At 37.4% G+C, this 19,169-nt stretch overlaps 1 protein-coding gene across 3 annotated transcripts in view; it reads left to right on the top strand.

Annotated features, from left to right (window-relative positions):
* Positions 1-19,169, top strand: part of LOC122806985 (gonadotropin-releasing hormone II receptor-like) — a 360,507-nt gene that overhangs the window by 320,646 nt on the left and 20,692 nt on the right. For all 3 annotated transcript variants that reach the window (XM_044077849.1, XM_044077850.1, XM_044077848.1), the window contains exon 4: positions 15,951-16,152. In XM_044077849.1, coding sequence (XP_043933784.1) covers positions 15,951-16,152 — 202 coding nt within the window. The remainder of the gene's footprint in view (positions 1-15,950; positions 16,153-19,169) is intronic.

Raw genomic sequence — 19,169 nt, 5'->3', positions numbered from 1 at the left:
AAATTCTTTAATGTATTCACGACTGTTTAGTACAGATGTCTGATTTTACCTGTATAGAACTGTTGTATAAAACAATACAATTTCTATTGGAAAAAAAAAGATTATGTCATGGATACAATTTACCTCCCAGAAAACAACAAAGTCTAAAGACTTCTCATCTTCTCTTTGAGGATGATTTAAAAGTGTATAGTTCATCAGATAAGAAACTAAAAGCACAACTGCAAATAATCAAAACTTTCTCAGATGATATACGAATGTCATTTTGGTCTTGATAAATGTACAAAGCAACCTTTACAGCAAGAAAGCTGCAGCACCAAGAACATATCACTTTCAGATAGAAATGTGATATAAAAGAACTTGAGGAAGAGGAAGTGTATAAATATTTGGGAATTGATCTAGGATCAACAATAAAATATGAACAAATGTGAATAGACCTTAGTAAGGAATATTTTAGAAGACTAAAAGTAATATTGAAAACAACTCTGACATCTTGGAACAAAGTTCAAGCTATAAACCAGTTTGGTCTTCCTGTTATAACTTAAAGTTTTGGGGTAATTAACTAGCCCCAAAAGGTATTGGATCAGTTGGACAGGAAAACAAGAAAAATGTTTCATGCTTATCAAATGATAAATAAAAATCAGAGCATACCAAGATTATATATTCCCCATTCTGAAGAAGGTATGGGCTTCCTCAAAACTGAATACATGTATAGACTTCATTCATATTTGTTGACCTCACAAGATCCAAACATAGATAAAGTTTTTTAAAACATGAGGAGAACAGGTCTAAGACGACTTCCCTGCATAGTTTAGCAGAAGCATATAGGTATCAAGCAGGAATGGAAATCAAACCAGAAGTAAATAAAAATCAAGCAGTGACTGAATGTGCCAAAAAACAAAGAAAGAATATAAGGTGAAAGATCAGAAGAGAAGGCAAGACGGATTTAGGAGTAGGTTAGATTGTTCTAGTCAGTTTTCAGTTTTTGTAAAGGTGTGCTGTAAGTCATCTAGGAGGTGTTTGACCAAAGACTGCACATATTAGTGTATAGTTATAGTGGATTAGATTTTCTGGGCGACAGGCTTTATGCATTTTATTTATAAATATATTAAACAGTAAAAGTCCTAATGTTGAACATTATGACACAGCTAATATTGTTTACTGAGGATATGTGAGTTCATCTGGTTAAAATAGACACTGTTCAGTGGCTAAGGTAATTTTTTAATCAATTGATTGTATTGTGTGTAAGGCCCACTTCCATGTGCGCAAGTAATAGAATGAAATGTGAAACTGTATCAAATGCTTCGAATAGGTCTAAAAATAGGGGTGTGAATATTTCGCCTTGGTTTAGTCTTGCATGACTATATGGCTTAAATCCATGTTTTGCTATGGAAAGTAATTTGTTCTCTGTTAGCGAGTTGATCACATGTGAATCCATTTTTCAAATATTTTAGATAGAGGGGATAAGATAGCTAAAAACCCGAACCATTGTTGTTTCAAATTATCTTTAAATCGCATTTGGTCAGCGAGCTATTTGCAGCTGTTCTACACCTTTGCTGGACTCGTATTCCTTTGTTTTTCTGTTTTTACAAGTTTGTGTGGTTTTTTGAATTCATAGCTAGAAATCTGTAGTATGCTAGTTCAACAGATTTGTCACCTTTATGTAAGGGAATAATATATAATTGTTTCCAGAGTGTGAGGACTATAGCATTTTGGAGCAAGTGATTTATAAGTAGAGATATTGAGTACACGATGGCTTCTGCAGCTATTTTGAGATATTTCTACTAGTGGGATGTCTGCTGTAAGAGAGGTGTATTTAACTTTTTGAGTAAGTTTTTTAATCATGGTAGTAGGAGTTGTTGTAAGTGAGAAGTCTGTAGTCAGAATTGTAACTATCTCAGCTAGAGCCCTGTGCCAGTACGTTGAATCAGCACCCCATCCCTCTTCAAATGAAGAACAAAAAAAACCTTTACTGTATTATTATTATAGTTAGATCCAGCCCCCCAAATATTCCATTGAAGCTCAACAGAAGCACTTCACTGTAATAAACTGATCACTTTTAAAAGTCAGTACTGCATTAAAGAGAGATCGTGATCGGATGATAGTGCATCCCAATACTTTGTTCCCAGGCAGTCGCCCTTCCCACCCTGCACTAGCTATGCTAATGGCAGTAGTTACACTGCCTGTATCACTTACTGATGTATTGGATGCACTGGGTTAAATACTGGGACTTAGCAGCAGTTATTTAGCATGAATTAAATCTGCATACTATGTTATTGTTTTTGTCATCTGTGAAACATCACGCGTGTGATTTTTTAGCAAGCTGTATAAGTTTATAGATTGTTGACCAAAATTGTTTTGCAGTTTTGCTGTACTTTTCCTCCAGGTGTATAATGCAGTTCCGATTAGCTTGTAGAATGGTATTTTAGGTTTCACAGGTGCTGATATTGTTGCACAGTATTGCTTTTTTTCTAAAAAAAACACAGTTTTTCATGCCTTACCTATGCTGTGCTTTAGCTTTTTTTTCTATTTGGCATAAGCCATGGTGTAGGTTTTGACTTGACTTTTTCCCTACATTGAGGTGCAAGTGAGTTTAATACAGAGAGAAGGATTTTGTTGAAATGAGATTCTGAATCAACTAATGATAGAGTTTTTAATGGTTCCCTGTTACTATGCATAAGAATAGATAAGCAAGTTTTCATGTCAAATTTTATTGTATTTTTATACTGGATGTTTCTATAAATGTTGGCATTAAATAAATAGATAAATAAATAAACAGTTCTAGTTTCACACATCATGTCTTCAAGAAGTAAGTAAATGGCTAAAAAAATAGGCAGAAGAGCACTGAATCAAATAGCTTGATACCGAGTTTCATAAATACAGTGTCCCTTAGACACATCATCAACACATCACCACTTACTGGCACCTTTCTAGAAATATGAAAGTCAGTCACAGAAACTCCCTCCTGAAAACAGGCTGATACTCTCCCGTTATCAATCCATTCCACTGCTCTTCTCACTGTCTAATGTACTGGACCAAGTTGCATCATCACAATGAACCTCCCATTTAGGCCCTACTAAGCTCACAACAGCATGGTTTCAGAAATGGGTCTAGTAACGACCAGCTACCTTTTGCTTATTTATTACATTGTGTATGGTGTGGATAATTACAAACTTATTGCTATCATTTCCAGTGAAAAGCTTTGACAATGACATATACCTACAGCTTCTCCAAGAATTAACTTATTACAGACTCACCTCCAATAAATTTAACTGGTTGGACAGTTATCTAAGAGGACAGTTGTCCAAAACTTGGGTAAGCAGTTTATTTATTTATATTTATTATTTTTTTGAACCAGTTTAGTACACTGATCACAATAGTTCCTTATTTTGAGTCCATTGCTTTACAGTGTTTGTAAATGCCTCCAGCATTACCATTTCCAATATGGCTGCCCTTTTCTACATTGATGATTTAGTAACATGGGCCTCTGATGTATCACAAAAAAAAATAATCTCAGTAAAGTAAATTACAAATGGTTTGGTTCTATTATACTCTGCCTTATATAAAAAAATGAAGTCATGCTACTAGGAGCTATAAAACGCCTTTATCAGTCCCTAAAATTTAGTATGTAATCTTCCCACTTGATGGATCTCTACACTCTATCCAACATTTTAAAAACTTTGGTTTCTAGGTCAACTACCATTGGAAACCCATTCTGACAATATGGCTACTAGTGTTAGAGTGTTCATGGCACATGTCACAAAATTTCATCTGCTGACCCATGAAGAGAGAAGCACCAGTATAGGAGGAGTGTGTATCCATTTAATGGGTTATAGCATTCTGTTGGTCAATTCTGACTCGTATGTCCACTGCAGTAGGCTTCAAATCCTCTTAAGTATAAGAATTGATAGGACTTTATAACACTGGAATAAACTGGAAATAACTGGAAGAAACTGGAATGAGTGTCTTTATCTTTTAATTTTAAGTCTGCATACACTGTAGATGTTCATCGTGTTTCACTGTTGCATTATACTTGGGTTATCCTGCTGGCAGGCTACCCGCAGTCGTCCTGAATTCCAAAGTCCTGGTCTGGCGTTGGTTGCTGTCACCTCTTCCATGACGTCACTGTGCCAGGGGTATAAAAGATGCAGCCAACGCCATTTTCTTCAGTCTTTCTTGCCGCGCGGTGCCCAAAGCAAAAGTAGTTTGCAAGTGCCGGTCGGCCGACTCCTGAGATTTTCGAAATCGAATTTCAGATCCAAAGTCTTCAATAAAGCTAAGTACCCCATTGGGGAAACTTTTTTCTTGCTCCAGACTGATGTCAGAAAAAGTTAACAATTGTATTTCTTGTCGGAAGCAAATACCTCATAAGGATTTTCATTCTTACTGTATTCCTTGCCTAGGCCCTGACCACGATGTTGCTAGATTTAACCAATGCACTAATAAGCATCGGTACGATTTTGCTTTTCATTACTTTGGCTGAAGGTTCAATTATATAATGCCATCAGAACAGCCGACGACCGGAGTTTATAAAAAGCGCAAAGAAAAGGACAGGCATCCGAGGTCCAAAACTGACAACGAGGCCTCCGCTAGGCCAGTCGCCGGTTCGCCGGTTCTCAGTGAGGCACTTTCGCAGCCCCTGATGCCCTCTACCTCAGAGCCACAGGCCGCTTCCGACTCCCACGTGGAGACAGCTAGGCCTCTGGATACTCAAGGTGTTGGACACTCGGAAACTATTCCCTCAGATGGGTCTGCAGCCGCTGAGCAGGCATCGGCTTCTGAGGGTGTTTTCAGATGTACACAGTTATATATCAAGCCAACCTCAGCTTCCAAGGCAAAGACTAAAACAGCTTTAAAGACAAAGAAACAAGTACAGCATTCTCCTGGACAGACTTCCATGCCTAAAAAACAGATGCTTAAAATGTCTGAAGACCTAATTACTTTGATCAGGGGTTCCCATCCCCCTCCTGATAAGAGGCCTAGGCAAGACACAGAATATGATTCTTCTGATCAGGTTTCCATTTCCTCTGACTCCTCTTCAGAACAGGAATACTCTCTTCCTCCCTATGAGGATTCTGATGCTGAAGAATCTATTCCTTTAGCTTCTCCTCCTGAGGATTATTCCTTTGGGGAAACCCTGCATACCACGAGGGAGCATTTCCACTGGGAGAGCCAGGATTACTCGGAATCTAAGAAAAGGCTCAGATACTTTCTTCTACTACCTCAGCACAGACATCTTGCTATTCCCCCTGTCCTGGACATTGTAGATTATGTATTTTCAGAGTCCGGCCTGTCTCCTGATTCTTTACCTCCTGCACCTGTTAAGACAGAGAGATACTACAGGGTTCCAGACTCTCATAAATTTCTATATAAAAACCCTGCTGCTGACCCAGAAACTATATCTCAGGGTCCCAAAGGGGTCAAGGCCTCCATTGCAAAAAACCCTGTCCACTCAGATAGGGATTCTAGGGCACTGGACAGATGGGGGAAAACAGTTTACACTTCTGCTACCTTGGCTGTAAGGGCTTTAAATTGTCAGTTTCATATGCTTAAATATCAGCAATACTTAATGTTACTGCTAAAACAGAAAATGTTGACAAATTCTGAATGTTCTGAATACAAGGAAATGCAGGATTTATTGCATACAGCTGAACAAGTGGGAAAGCGTACTTTGCAATGTGGTTTTGATTTACTGGAGGCCTCTTGCAGGGCTGCTGTTACAGGTTCTGTCATTAGAAGGCATGCTTGGTTAAAGGAACAGAATCTGCCTGATCATGTTAAAGCAAAATTATTGGATGCTCCATTACAGCATGATACTTTGTTTGGTGTTAAGGCAGAAGAGGTGTTGAAGAAAATGGAGGATAAAGCAAAATCTATGCAGACAGTAAAGGATTTCTTACAGGTACAACCACCCAGATTTAGCAGGAACTGGCCTTCTAAAAATTGGTCCTTTCCAGTGTCAGAAAGGCCACAAAGAGGCAGATACAGATGCTCTAGAGGCAGACAATAGCCCCAGGGCTCATACAGGCCCAAACAATGGGGTACTTCTACCTCCAAAAGCGGAGAAGACAAATCACAGCCATATAGGAAACAGTCCCAATGATTTTCCTCTGTCAATGCTAAGCACTTATCTTTTGGCAGTACCCTTAGTGGGAAAGCTAGCACTTTTTTCACAAAATTGGCACATGATCACCCAGGACAAATGGGTCTTAAATATAGTCTCTCAGGGCTACAGGTTCCACTTTCACACCCTTCCAAAGGCAAAAGGTATGCCAGACCTGCCACACAATCAATGGGCAGAGGCACAAAAGCAAGTTTCATCTCTCATGGACATGAGGGCTATTCAGCCAGTACCACAACAAGAGCAGGGACAAGGATTTTACTCAAGACTTTTCTTGGTGCCTAGAAAGGACAAAGCCTGGAGACCAATACTGGACCTGTCTATTCTAAACACTTTTCTGGATGTTCCAAATTCAAAATGTTGACTCTGCAGCAGCTTCTGCCCATGCTGGGCAAGAAGGCTTGGCTTGTAACTTTGGACCTCAAAGAGGCATACCTGCATGTCCCAATCAGACAATCTTGCAGAAGATACCTCAGATTCATAGCTGGTTCAATGCACTACCAATTCTCTGCACTGCCCTTTGGCTTATCTACTGCGCCCAGGGTCTTCACAAAATGCCTGGCACCAGTAATTGCATTTTGCAGACAAAGAGGAATTCAAATATATCCCTACTTGGACGACTGCCTTATTCAAGCAGAGACCAAAGACATTCTACTAAAGCATCTGGCATTTGTAAAAAGATTACTAATTTGCCTAGGGTACACAGTAAATGAAAAGAAATCAAAACTAGTACCCTCTCAAGAGATAATGTTCCTGGGTGCAAGTTTAAATACAACTGCCCAGATGGCTTATCTCATGCCAGACAAACAAAGGCAACTGACTTCTTACTTTGAAAGCATAGCAACAAAGACCCAGTTATCTGCAAGAAAAATTCTGCAGGCTTTGGGCTACATGGCATCCTGCATTCTGCTAATTCCATATGCAAGACTGCATATGAGGAAGCTACAATGGTATCTAAAAAGTGTTTGGACTCAACATTGCCACAGCCTGGAATCATTAATTACCCTCATTCCCTGCCTGCAACAGGAGTTTCGATGGTGGGCACAGGCCTGTCACCACAACAAGGGACAGTCATTCACCCTACCCACAGCCAGGCAGTCAATAACAACAGATGCATCAGATTATGCCTGGGGGGCCCACATGGCAGGAAAATGTATTCAAGGCACTTGGCCCGCAAGCCAAATTCATCTTCACATCAATCAAAAAGAGATGCTAGCTGTACAAAATGCCCTGACAGCCTTCAAGGATTTACTTCATCCAGGACAACTGCTGATAAAGATGGACAATACTACAGTCATGTGGTACATAAACAAACAGGGAAGTACACATTCTTACCCCCTCTGCAGACAAGCCATGATTTTGTGGAACACAGCACAATTCCTGCCAGGAAAAACAAATGCTCTGGCAGACGAACTAAGCAGAAACCTCATGGACCCTCATGAGTGGAAACTAGATCCACAAATCTTCAGCATGATAACAAAGAAATGGGGATGCCCAGACATAGATCTATTTGCTTCCCTTCAAACTGCCAACTACAGAGATTCTGCACAAGGACCTATCACAAACAAGCATGGAAAGTGGATGCCCTGTCATTTAGCTGGAAAAACCTTACAGTATATGCCTTTCCTCCACTGATTTTCCTCCCCAAGGTACTCCTAAAGGTCAGACAAGGGAAGCCACAAATTATACTGATTGCCCCCGATTGGCCATGCCAGCACTGGTACCCAATCCTAAAGAGCTTGTCTCAAGGCCCAGCCTGGACATTGCCTCAAATTCCTCATTTACTGACCCAACAAAACAATCAGATCCTGCACAGCCATGTCAGAACCCTAAATCTGGCTGCATGGCGAATAATGTAACCATTCAGAATACACCTCTCTCTAAAGCAGTTATGTATGTTATTTTGGAGGCCAGGAGGCCCAGCACCAGAAAATCTTATGCAGAAAAATGGAAGAGATTCTGTGCTTGGAACCAGGCACAAGGAATTGACACACTTGTACCAAATATTCCTCAGATTTTACAATACCTAACTGAGATGCTGGACAAAGGCCTATCCTTCTCATCAATTAAGATACATGCCTCTGCCATTTCAGCTCATTACTATATGTACCCACCTATTTTTTCAGATCCACTGCTAAGGCAGTACCTCAGAAGGGCCAAAAACATAAGACCTCGAAGGAGAGCACCAGTACCTGCATGGGACCTCAATTTTGTCTTGGAAAAGCTCACACTGCCTCCTTTTGAGCCAGCCAATACAGCTGAGATAAAATTCTTATCATGGAAAACAGCTCTGCTCCTAGCAATAACTTCAGCAAGAAGAGTCTCAAGAGTTACAGGCACTAATGGCTGTGGAACCTTTTATTATTTTCCATCCGGACAGGGTTTCTCTAAGGACAAACCCAACACTTATGCCTAAGGTAGTGTCCAGTGTGGCTCTTAACCAAACCATTCATTTGTCTACCTTTTATCCAAACCCACAGAATAAAGGGGAGAGACTTCTGCATTCTTTGGACATACACAGACAGTTACGCTTCTACTTGGACAAAACTAAAGCTTTCAGAAAGACTGAGAAACTCTTAGTGGCATATGCTGCAGGATCACAAGGAAAGGCTATTTCAAAGCAGACTATTTCAAAATGGATAGGTCACTGCATTCGTTTCTGCTATTCACAACATGGCAAATCAGTGCCTAAGGGTATTAGGCCACATTCAACCAGAGCAGCAGCCACTTCTGCAGCCTTCCTCAGAGGAGTACCAACCAAGGATATTTTGGAGGCTGCAACTTGGACTTCAGTGCACACTTTTACAAAGCACTACCACTTACCTCTTTACTCTAAATACAGAGCAGGCTTTGCCACTGCAGTTCTGCAGGGCCTCATAGCCACTCCTAATTCTATTTAGGCCCAGCCTCCCAACCTCAGCTTTGGGATTCAACCCAAGTGTAATGACTGCAACAGTGAAACACGATGAACATAGTACAGTTGTGTACCTACCATAAATGTAGATGTTCGAGTGTATTCACTGTTGCAGTCCAGGTTACCCTCCCTCCATCCCCCCTTTTATTTGCTGGGACTTATCTATGCTTCTCTATCCTATACAACCTATGTGGTGTATTTGCTTGTAGATGAAGGTAATGTTTATGTTACTGCATGCTTTTTTGTAAGCAGAATTTTTAGCCTACCTTTTTGGGGGCACCTGACATCTGGGGCAAGGAAAACTGAAGAAAATGGCATTGGCTGCATCTTTTATACCCCTGGCACACTGACGTCAGGGAAGAGGTGACAGCAACTGATGCCGGACCAGGACTTTGGAATTCAGGCCGACTACGGGTAGCCTGCCAGTAGGATAACCCAAGTGTAATGACTGCAACAGTGAATAAACTCAAACATCTACATTTATGGTAGGTACACAACTGTACTTTCTGTTAAGAATGTTTTATTATGTACAGTGGAGGTAGATGTCAACAACAACTGAATCAAATTTTACTGTCTCCAATAACAGTGCTGAAAAACTGCAATAGACTGAATTATTATGTCTGTAGCTTCTACACTCAAATTCATTTCCGCCTGAATAATATAATTAATATTCTGGAATGCTAAATATTTGACCTGACTTCTGCACTCACTCTTGAGTGTCTGTACCAAACTTCTAAGGTCTGCACTGCAATGATTTTTTTACTTATCAGTCCAACCAAACTAACTGACTCACTGTGTCTGAAGCATCATTTGATAACACCAAAACCCTATACATTTTTACACACCTCTATAACCTTGGTTCCCAAGACTGTTTATACATAATGTACTGCATATTCTGTGAGCACATTTTATTCTTACCAGTATGTTTGACTGAAGGTTATGCAAACATTCCTTTCTGTTGAATCTCCATGTAAAATGTAGAATAAAGATATATGTCTGCTTTAATATGGCTGCATTTTTAGGCCCATGCAAAGAAAATACTATATTTACAAACTGCATTTGAATAAAATATGATCTTACAATTCCTCCTGAGATACCTGAGCAGGTATGTGTTTCTGTAGTTACTTATAAAGTGAAGACACAGGCCTGATCGTACATTTTCAAGCCTATGCAAGGTATCTTCTACTAAATGTATTTATGAAGGATTTATTCTCTAAAAATTGTCTTTGAAATTACTGAAATGGGATTAACTTCTTTAATTACTTTATAAATCTATTACTATAGTCTGCAAAGGATACTATAATGATCAGTAGAACTAATATAATCATTATAAAATATTTTTTTTCTGGTAAATAAACTTGCAATTTTAATTATGACTACTAGGCGTCACTCAAGCATTTATGGTCTGTTAATTATATGAAAATCTTTTGGATTGAAGTCTCTTAACTTTGTGATTTAATTAAAACTGGACAATTTTTTAACATGTTTTATAACTGGTAAACTCTCTTTTTACATCTATAATATAAGTATCTCAAAGCCCCTCATTGGTCCTATACAAGCATAATTTGGATGATTGGATGGGTAACCGGAAATTCATCCCATGGGTTCCACCTGTGTCCCTCTTGTACAGGTGCAATAGGTGCTAATTTTAGTGTCTGCTTGAACCAGACACCCTTGGGAACACAGGTTGAACTTGGCTAGGCTTGTAAGGGACCTGGGGCCATTAGCCTAATTACCTCCTATGATCTTTTAATTACAATATACTGCATTAACTTGTTTCTGTAAATCTTCTGCTAGGTTTGCTACTAATGATCATGTCTATTTACCTTTTTTAATTTTTATGTGCTGTAATAGATGCCTACCTTTTACATTTGAGTTTTAAATACCCTGTAAAATATGTATGTGCTGTAATACTAGTACATTTACTAAAACCTATGCTTTTTGCATTCCAAATCTATAATTTTGCATACCCTGTCAGTGTCTTTTTAACTTCCTGTCTAATGTGCAATAATTACTGTGTAATGTGCACTGTGAGCCTGACCTGTCAAGCCTTGAGTATATTAAATAACTATTGCTACTTATTTTTTAGATAATGTATATTAATAAAGCCTGTTACAAATAATTTTGTCACTTTACCCTTAAAAGTAATGACTGAATGTGAGGTGTGATGTAATAGCATGTTATAGAAATGTATAACTGAGTGTGAATGCTATATTCTGAAATCTGCCTGAAATATACTATAGTGAACTCATAACTGAGTATGAATGTCATAATCTGATACTTGACTGAAATTTACACTCAAGTCATACATATTTGCACAGAACATCTAAAATAAGTGTGTATAAATTTTATACTGTGGGAACTAACTAAACTAATACTGAACGAATACCTTTTCTGCCAGTGTTATATGAACACAGATAAAAACATAAACTAAAAACGAGTACTGTTATATAATTGTCTGAAAACATAAAAATATTTGCATACTTGACAACACAGCTGCATAAATTCATATCTATTGTATACACATTGTAACTCTTTTAGATAACTGAAACACATTTATTTTATATGTACTGAAATAAAGAAACAGTGAAGAAAAACAATAATCTTCAGTTCTGGCTGTTGCAGTCTTGTCTGGCTGTAGCATTTCACTTGTGCACCACAGTTCTTGTCAAGTTTAGGCCTTACTCTGCATTGTTCCAATCACTGCTTAGGTACTAGAAGAGCCACCTTAACATCCAGGGGTACACTGATGTGTCTGTCATGCAGTTAGGCTCTCCAACCCCCCCCCCCCCATCTCTGGTACAAGTCTGGGTAGCAGATACAATATTTTTTCTTGACTGTATTGAAAAAAACATGCATTCTGGAAAACCAAATTGGAATTATTCAACTATCCAAAACTGACAGCATATCTTATTGTAGCAATATCTGCAAAGCAAAAAAGCAGTATCAGGGCTTTAACATAACATTTGCAGCTTTAACAATTATAAATCAATGGCATTGCTTGTTGCCCAGACTTTGTTTACATTTTCTGCATGAAATAAACTTATGCTACTAGTACTAATAAATAAACTTTTGTAAATCTGTAAGTAAACTGATTCATAGGCTGGTTCAAAGGTTCATTGGCTAGTACTAGGCTATCGGCCCTAGAGCCTATACAAGCCTAGCCATAACAATTCCCTGGATATTTCTTCCTACAATATTTATAGGTTGGTACTACAGTGAAATATACCTATGTTACTAATAAATAAATTCTTCCAAATCTGTAACTAAACTGAGAATGTTCTACAGTGAAATTAAAAGGCTGTAACTTCATTATTAAATCAGATGGAAATGTCAGTGGCATTGCTTTTCCCCTGTTATAAACTGAAATAAAACTAAAGTAGTAATCTGACACTGTATGTACTAATTTTTCATCATTTTTGCATTTTCACACCTTTATAAAATTAATCTTAACTGTTGAATTTCCTTTGTTTATTATGTGACCCTCTGGTCATAATTTTCAAAATAATTTCTTCAGTGTACAGTTCTCTGCCCACTTCTGACATGTAGCTGACCTTAGCTGACACAATTTAACTCTTTCAGTACTGCTGAATGGTACAGTGATTTATCATTACTGTCTGGAAATGTCTTTATCCTTTAATTACTCAGAACTGTGCTGAACAGTTGCCAGTCTCTCCTTTATGTGCCAGGTCTTTTTGTACCTTTCAGAATAAAAATCTGCATGCAGTGTAGTTCAGTTAAAATGTTTTGTTTTACAGTGGAAGTAGATGTCAACAATATCCAAATCAAATCTTACTGTTTCCAATAACAGTGCTGATAAACTGAAATAGACTGAATTAATATGTCCGTAGCTTCTGTACTCATTATATTGTACTCAGAATGTCAGGTCTGTCTCCAATAACAGTGTTGATAAACCAAAATAGACTGAATTAATATGTCCGTAGCTTCTGCACTCACATTCTTTTCCTCCTGAATAATATAATTAATATTCTAGAATGCCAGATATTTGACCTAACTTCTGCATTCACTCTCAAGTGTCTTTACCAACCTTCTGAGGACTGCACTGTAATGATTATCTGCTTATCACTCTGAACAAACTAACTGCCTCACTGCGTCTAATGTATCTGTAAATAAGGGTCTATATTAGAAAATCAAAACTCCAAAAGAGCGAATATTGTTTAATCGCACTCTAATACCTGAAAGCACACACTATCAAATGTACAGAACAGCAATTTTTTTCCCCAAAAAAATCCAAAGACAAAATAAAGTGGGAGGAGAAGTGGGAGAAGAAAGTTCAATCTGACACTCCTCCTACTTAAATATACCAACTCCAAGATTGCGCCACATTGGAGGAAATGGCAAAGTCCCAACAATGGCCCAGCGATTTTTTCCCCCTGGGAAAAAAAATCACTGTTCTGTACCTTCGATATTGTGTGGTTTCAAGTATTAGAGTTCAATTAAAGAGCATTCACTCTTTTGGAGTTACGATCTTCTAATATAGACCCTCTAAATAATACCAAAATTATGTAAATTTTTACACATCTCTTTAACCTTGGTTCCCATGCCTGTTTGTATTTAATGTACTGCACATTTTATAAGCACATTTTATTCTTATCAGTATTTTTGACTGGAGCTTATGGAAACATTCCTTTCTGTTGAATCTGTATGTAAAATGTAAAATGGACATATACATCTGCTTTAATATGGTTACATTTCTAGGCCTATGCAAAGAGAATACGATGTTTATGTCTAAAAAACTACATTTAAATAAAACCAGATCTTATAATGAGTAAGGACTGCAATTTCACAGTGTAGTCACATCACTCAGAACACCGTTATTTTGCCATTACTAAAACTAAAGTGTTGCCTATAGCAGATGGAGCCAACATTGTCTTCTGTTTCCTCTTCTACAAAGTTCTTTACTATGATCACATTTTTTGCCCTGCACTCCTTAAGCAAAACAATTCAGCTATTTACTGGCAGTCATCTACCTAGTATTCTTCACTGTGGTAGTCTATAACTATACACTGGAATGCTTCATCAATGCCATTTCTAAATGGGGTCCCAAACTATGGAACTCTAAATGGGGTCCCAAAGTATGGAACATTTCCTCCTTGTTCCTGTGAAGGTCACCTACTTTTTCAACATTTAAATACAGTCTAAACTCCATTATCAGTCAAATACTTTGTATTGGTGTACACAGTGGCATCCCCTATAGTTGTTTTTTTTTCTTTTGATCAAAGTATCAGCCATTGATACTAAATTTGTAATTCTTTTATTCTGTAGTTGGCAACAGTGTTTGGGAAGCAAGGTATTTCAATAGGTAAGATCTATTCCTTATACGTCCAGGGTTTTAGGTTCATTCCTGATCTTAGGTCACTGTCTATGTAGACTTTGCATTTTCTCCCCATGTCCACATGGGTTTTCTCCTGGTAGACTGGTTTCCAAAAAACACACTCTAAGATGTCAGCATATATTGCATTAATACTTGTCTTTGTGTCTAAGAGAAATTAATATAATGTTTAATAAATGAACTATGTATTGCTTTACTATATATAGCCATCTTTGTACATACTCATCTTCCATTCTTTGTAATGCTTTCCTTTTTTACCATAACTGAAAAGTAACCATTGATCCATCTACCTAACTCTGAATAAAAAAAGTGAAATTAAATTACAGTAGATAAATGTGTACAAGCTTGTGGCTGCATGAGCCTTTTATTTCTGGAGTAGAACTATAATTGAATAACATATTAAGGAAAGAAGTGAGGTTTAAAATCTACCGGCTGCTGACACTGCTGTATTGCTGCCCATAGATGGTAAGTGCTGCTTATTGGATTACAGTAGTTAAGCTGCAAATGATGTGGTTCATATGTCATCAATATCCTTTCCATGAGACCAACCTATTACACTGGCTGATGATGAAAGCTGTTTTACACAGGGAGAGGTCTCCCACAACCCCATGCAGGGGGCTACACTGCCTGTTCCACTTACTAATATCCTTAACTCTGAAATTGCACCCTTCATGGATAAGTTACAGACCCCTGGATCCAAGTTAATGCATCAGTGTTAACTTAATGGGCCTTGATATAACACTCAGTGAGTAAGCAGCTTCCAGCTCTGGAACAGTGTGGCAAGGATGTACTTTTATTACTGAACCTGAGCACTCAGCAACATTTACTGTCTTATGTATTCATGCAAGCTGCCGGCACTCTGCACAAATATATGGCATCTGTCTCTGGCATCTCTCAGCAACTCTTCCCAACATGTGATTTTTTTATTTACACAGCTAAGACATGTGCGCTACATTCCTAGAAGCTTTATAACAATACTGGTAAGCATTTGACCACATCATTACATACAACTTGCATTTCTGTCATCTCTTTCCCTAATAATATGGAGAAGTAGAAAGCTAAGGTACCTTCAAATAAATGTCACAAGATATCGCTGGTACTGTTATACATAAGTATTCTACTAACCTGGCAACACATACATGCATTGTTAGTCACAGGTCCACCAGGCCATAGGCCTATTAGGTTCAGAAAAGTAAATAACCATGAAGGAAAAAGCTTGTTTTTTATTAAATAACTAGATTAAGGGAAGTTCTTTGATCGTGTACAGCAAATAAAGTGTTATTGTTAAAGATTTTTATAGTAACATTTCACCCAGTCTATGGATCTTAAGTTGATAATAGACAACTTTATATCCCAATGTCCAGAATATCTGATGTAATAAGGATTTTAAGATTATCTGTTTCTTTGTCAGTGTTGGTGTATATTTACAGGTGAATAACAGGAGGGTAAGTTGTGTTAAGAAGGTAAAGGTGAAAATGTTCTGACATTAAAAATGGCAGTGCAGGAACAACAGAATAAACAACAAAAAAAAAATATCATGCACTATTTTTCTTCATTTATTTCAGCTCTTTATTTTTAGACTGCATACCATCCAAGATGCAAGTTTTACCCAGTGTGTGACCTTTGGAAGTTTTCCACATCACTGGCAGGAGATTGTCTACAATATGTTCACATTTACCACCTTGTATGTCACCCCGCTAAGTGTCATGATAATTTGCTATGCAAGAATATTACTAGAAATCAACAGGCAAGTCAAGGATGATAAAGGTAAGCATAAACAAATGAAAAATAACTGAATTTATATTTCTATTAAAAAAGGAAACAGCACTCAGTTTTAGTTTTTATCATATGTGAAATGTGTGTATTTGATTATTCTTTTTTATATTTTATACCATAAATAAGGAAAGTTTAATCTTTAAGAATATATTATTTGTCTTCCTATAATTTTAAAAAGGAATTCATATTCTAGCATCAGTTGTGCTATCTTTATTGCCCTGTAAAGCTATCATTTTTTTGCAAAGCTATTTCACTGGCTTATAACACATTAACAGTTAACTGTACACTGTGTTTCAAGCCAGATCTCTGACTAAAGGATTTCAGTTTTAGCTGTATTTTTCCTGGCATTCATATTAGGCAAATCGATTTCTGTAGTTGAGTTCTAGTTTTAATGTCTGAAACAAAATAGTAACTTGATGAGGGTTTTCTATTTTGTAAAACAATTCCGCTTTTTGTTTTCTGTAAATGGATTATAATGTAACTCAGGGCATTGCCAGACAGAAACATTTTAATCATATCATGTTTTATCTGGAAGAGCAGAAACACTTGTAACATTTAAGCTGAGTAGCTAAAAGGTAAATCTATGTAATGAATCTTATTGAAGGACAAATTAAAAGAGTGAGTAGAATATCTTATATAAGGCCAGTAGCTTTCTAGTTTTGTTATTCAGTTTATTTATATGGTAAATGTACTATTAAACTTTATTTCTGAAATTTTTTAGTATTTGATGCATATGGGAGCTGATGTCCCAAATGTAGCTGTTAAGATGGGAGTAAAATGTGAAGGTGAAAATAGCAGGTTGGGCAAGAGGTCAGGGCTATACTGAAATGTATTTGTTTTATCTGGGAACAATAGGAGGCTGGCTCTGCAATAGTCCCTAAATGTAGTAGGGTTGAGTGGGAGAGCGGTGTTGGTTTTGTGGGGAGAAGAGGATAATCTCTTAGTGAGTGGGTTTGATACAGGGTGGGGTGCAGGCATGGGCAATACTGGTGAGAACAAGGTTAAGACATTTTGCACTGCTAGTAGGAAGGTTTGCAATCTGGTCTAGGGAGGTATCATTTAAAAAATGTAGAAACTGTTGTGTATAGTTATTAGTAGCACAGGTATCTCATTTTATGGAAGGATAGTAAAAATGTAGAAGACAAGTGGAAGCATGTGTTTGTGAAACAAAGAAACAAAAGTTGTAACCAACCAGTACAGTGCTCACATAGTGAAACCTTTATAAAAACTCTGGTAGTAAAATAAAACAGCAATCCGCATTCACAAAGTCCAAATATGATTTATTCTCAGTCAGGGGAAGCTAAAATGTTCTGGAAAATAATAATGCATATTAGCACTCCCAGAAATCTTTAAAAAGGTGAAAAAAAACATCCTTAATACTGGCTTGTATTTGTCAAACAAATTCAGTAGAATTTAACCTTCCTCCACAGACTTTTGAATTCTTCACAAATTACTTTAGCCCTAAGCCTAATGCCCCATCATGAGGTAATTGATAAATGCTTCTTTATTTCAATGCCATCTCAGCAAAAAAAAAAAAAAAAATGGAATCTCTTGCCAACATATGTTACCTGCACACCTTTCTTCCATAATCTGCATCCAGGGTTTCTCCACTGCTATTCAGACTATCACTGCAAGCTGCTGTCTTTGAGCTATTACCTCACACTTACTACTAAACCCTTTCATCATAGCTTCAAACATTCACTCACCATTCAAAGTCAGTAACTCCTCCTCCCCTAATGACTTTCGAACTATGTCTAATATATGCTCTGTAGTTAAAATCCTTGAAAAAATCCATTATCAGCAAATCTTTTATCGATACTTATGACATTCTCACAGAGCACTGACTGGATTTATATCAAACTATAACACAATTCCAGTATTGAATAGTGCTTATACTACAGATATGTTTCTAGATTTAAAAAACAGCTCTGATAATGTTAACCCTGAAATATTCATTCAAAGCACAGCTCTATTGATTTCTCTAATAATGCAATTTCATGGTTAAGACACTATCTGTCAAACAGAAATGTAATTATCTCAAATTTGCCTATCTAAAGGTGTACCAGAAGAGTTCATTCTTAAACCACTCCTTTGCATTGTTTATTAATGGCTTCCCTACTACCTCAAAGTCTTTATTCCAAGCAGATGGTTTATTCTTAACCGCTTCTCACAAATAGCCTTCTTCTCTGGAAAACAGACCCCAGACTGACCTTGCTTTACTCTGTCACTGGCTTTATACTCACAAATTAGATATTAATACTCAGAGATATAATGTCACAATATGTGGTACTGCAGTTGTATACAAATCCCCTCAACCTCATACCTCCACCCCGCTCCCAACTGTGACTGATCAAAGATATTTAGAAATTATATTTGAGCACATTCTTTCTTTCAAGCTGAACACCAGTTGCATAAAATACTGAATAAACTGAAAGTAACCTACAAAATCTCAAGCCTCCTTACCATAGATAGAAGAAAGGACATTGCAGTAAATGTTCTAATCCTAGGACTGGAAAAAGGAGCTACCCGTCATGGCACCCAACTCCTGTTCTAACACCTCTGTCTTACAGATGACATAAAACATAATACTCACATTTATACATCCAGCCCAAAATAAAGAACATCACTGAAATGCAACTCCAAAAGATAACTGTATCTTTATTTCTGTTAGAATTTCCTTTCTGCTGAAATCATTAGCCTTTAAACTTCTTCATGAGGCCTCTTGCCCCATGTCTAAAGAAAACTACAAACCTTTTCCATTGAATGCACTCGTCAAAATCATAACACTATTCAAATTAAAAGACCTCCATTTCAACTATCAGTTGGTGAAACAGTGTTTTCCAGAATTGTCCCTGTAGTCTGAAACTCACCCCCAAAAATAACTCAGATTTCTTCTTCTCCAGAAACATTTTGATTTCTGCTGTTTCGCTGATAATGAATGCATTTTATACCAACTCCATGTTTATTCTGGCCACTTTAATGGACCTGCACAAATTGTTTTATTTAGT

This window comes from Protopterus annectens, chromosome 7.part0, assembly GCF_019279795.1.
Source record: "Protopterus annectens isolate FY-2018-M chromosome 7.part0, PAN1.0, whole genome shotgun sequence".
NCBI classification, from domain to species: Eukaryota; Metazoa; Chordata; order Ceratodontiformes; family Protopteridae; genus Protopterus; species Protopterus annectens.
The sequence above is the reverse complement of the archived record's forward strand: the minus strand, read 5'-3'. Positions and strand labels throughout refer to the sequence as shown.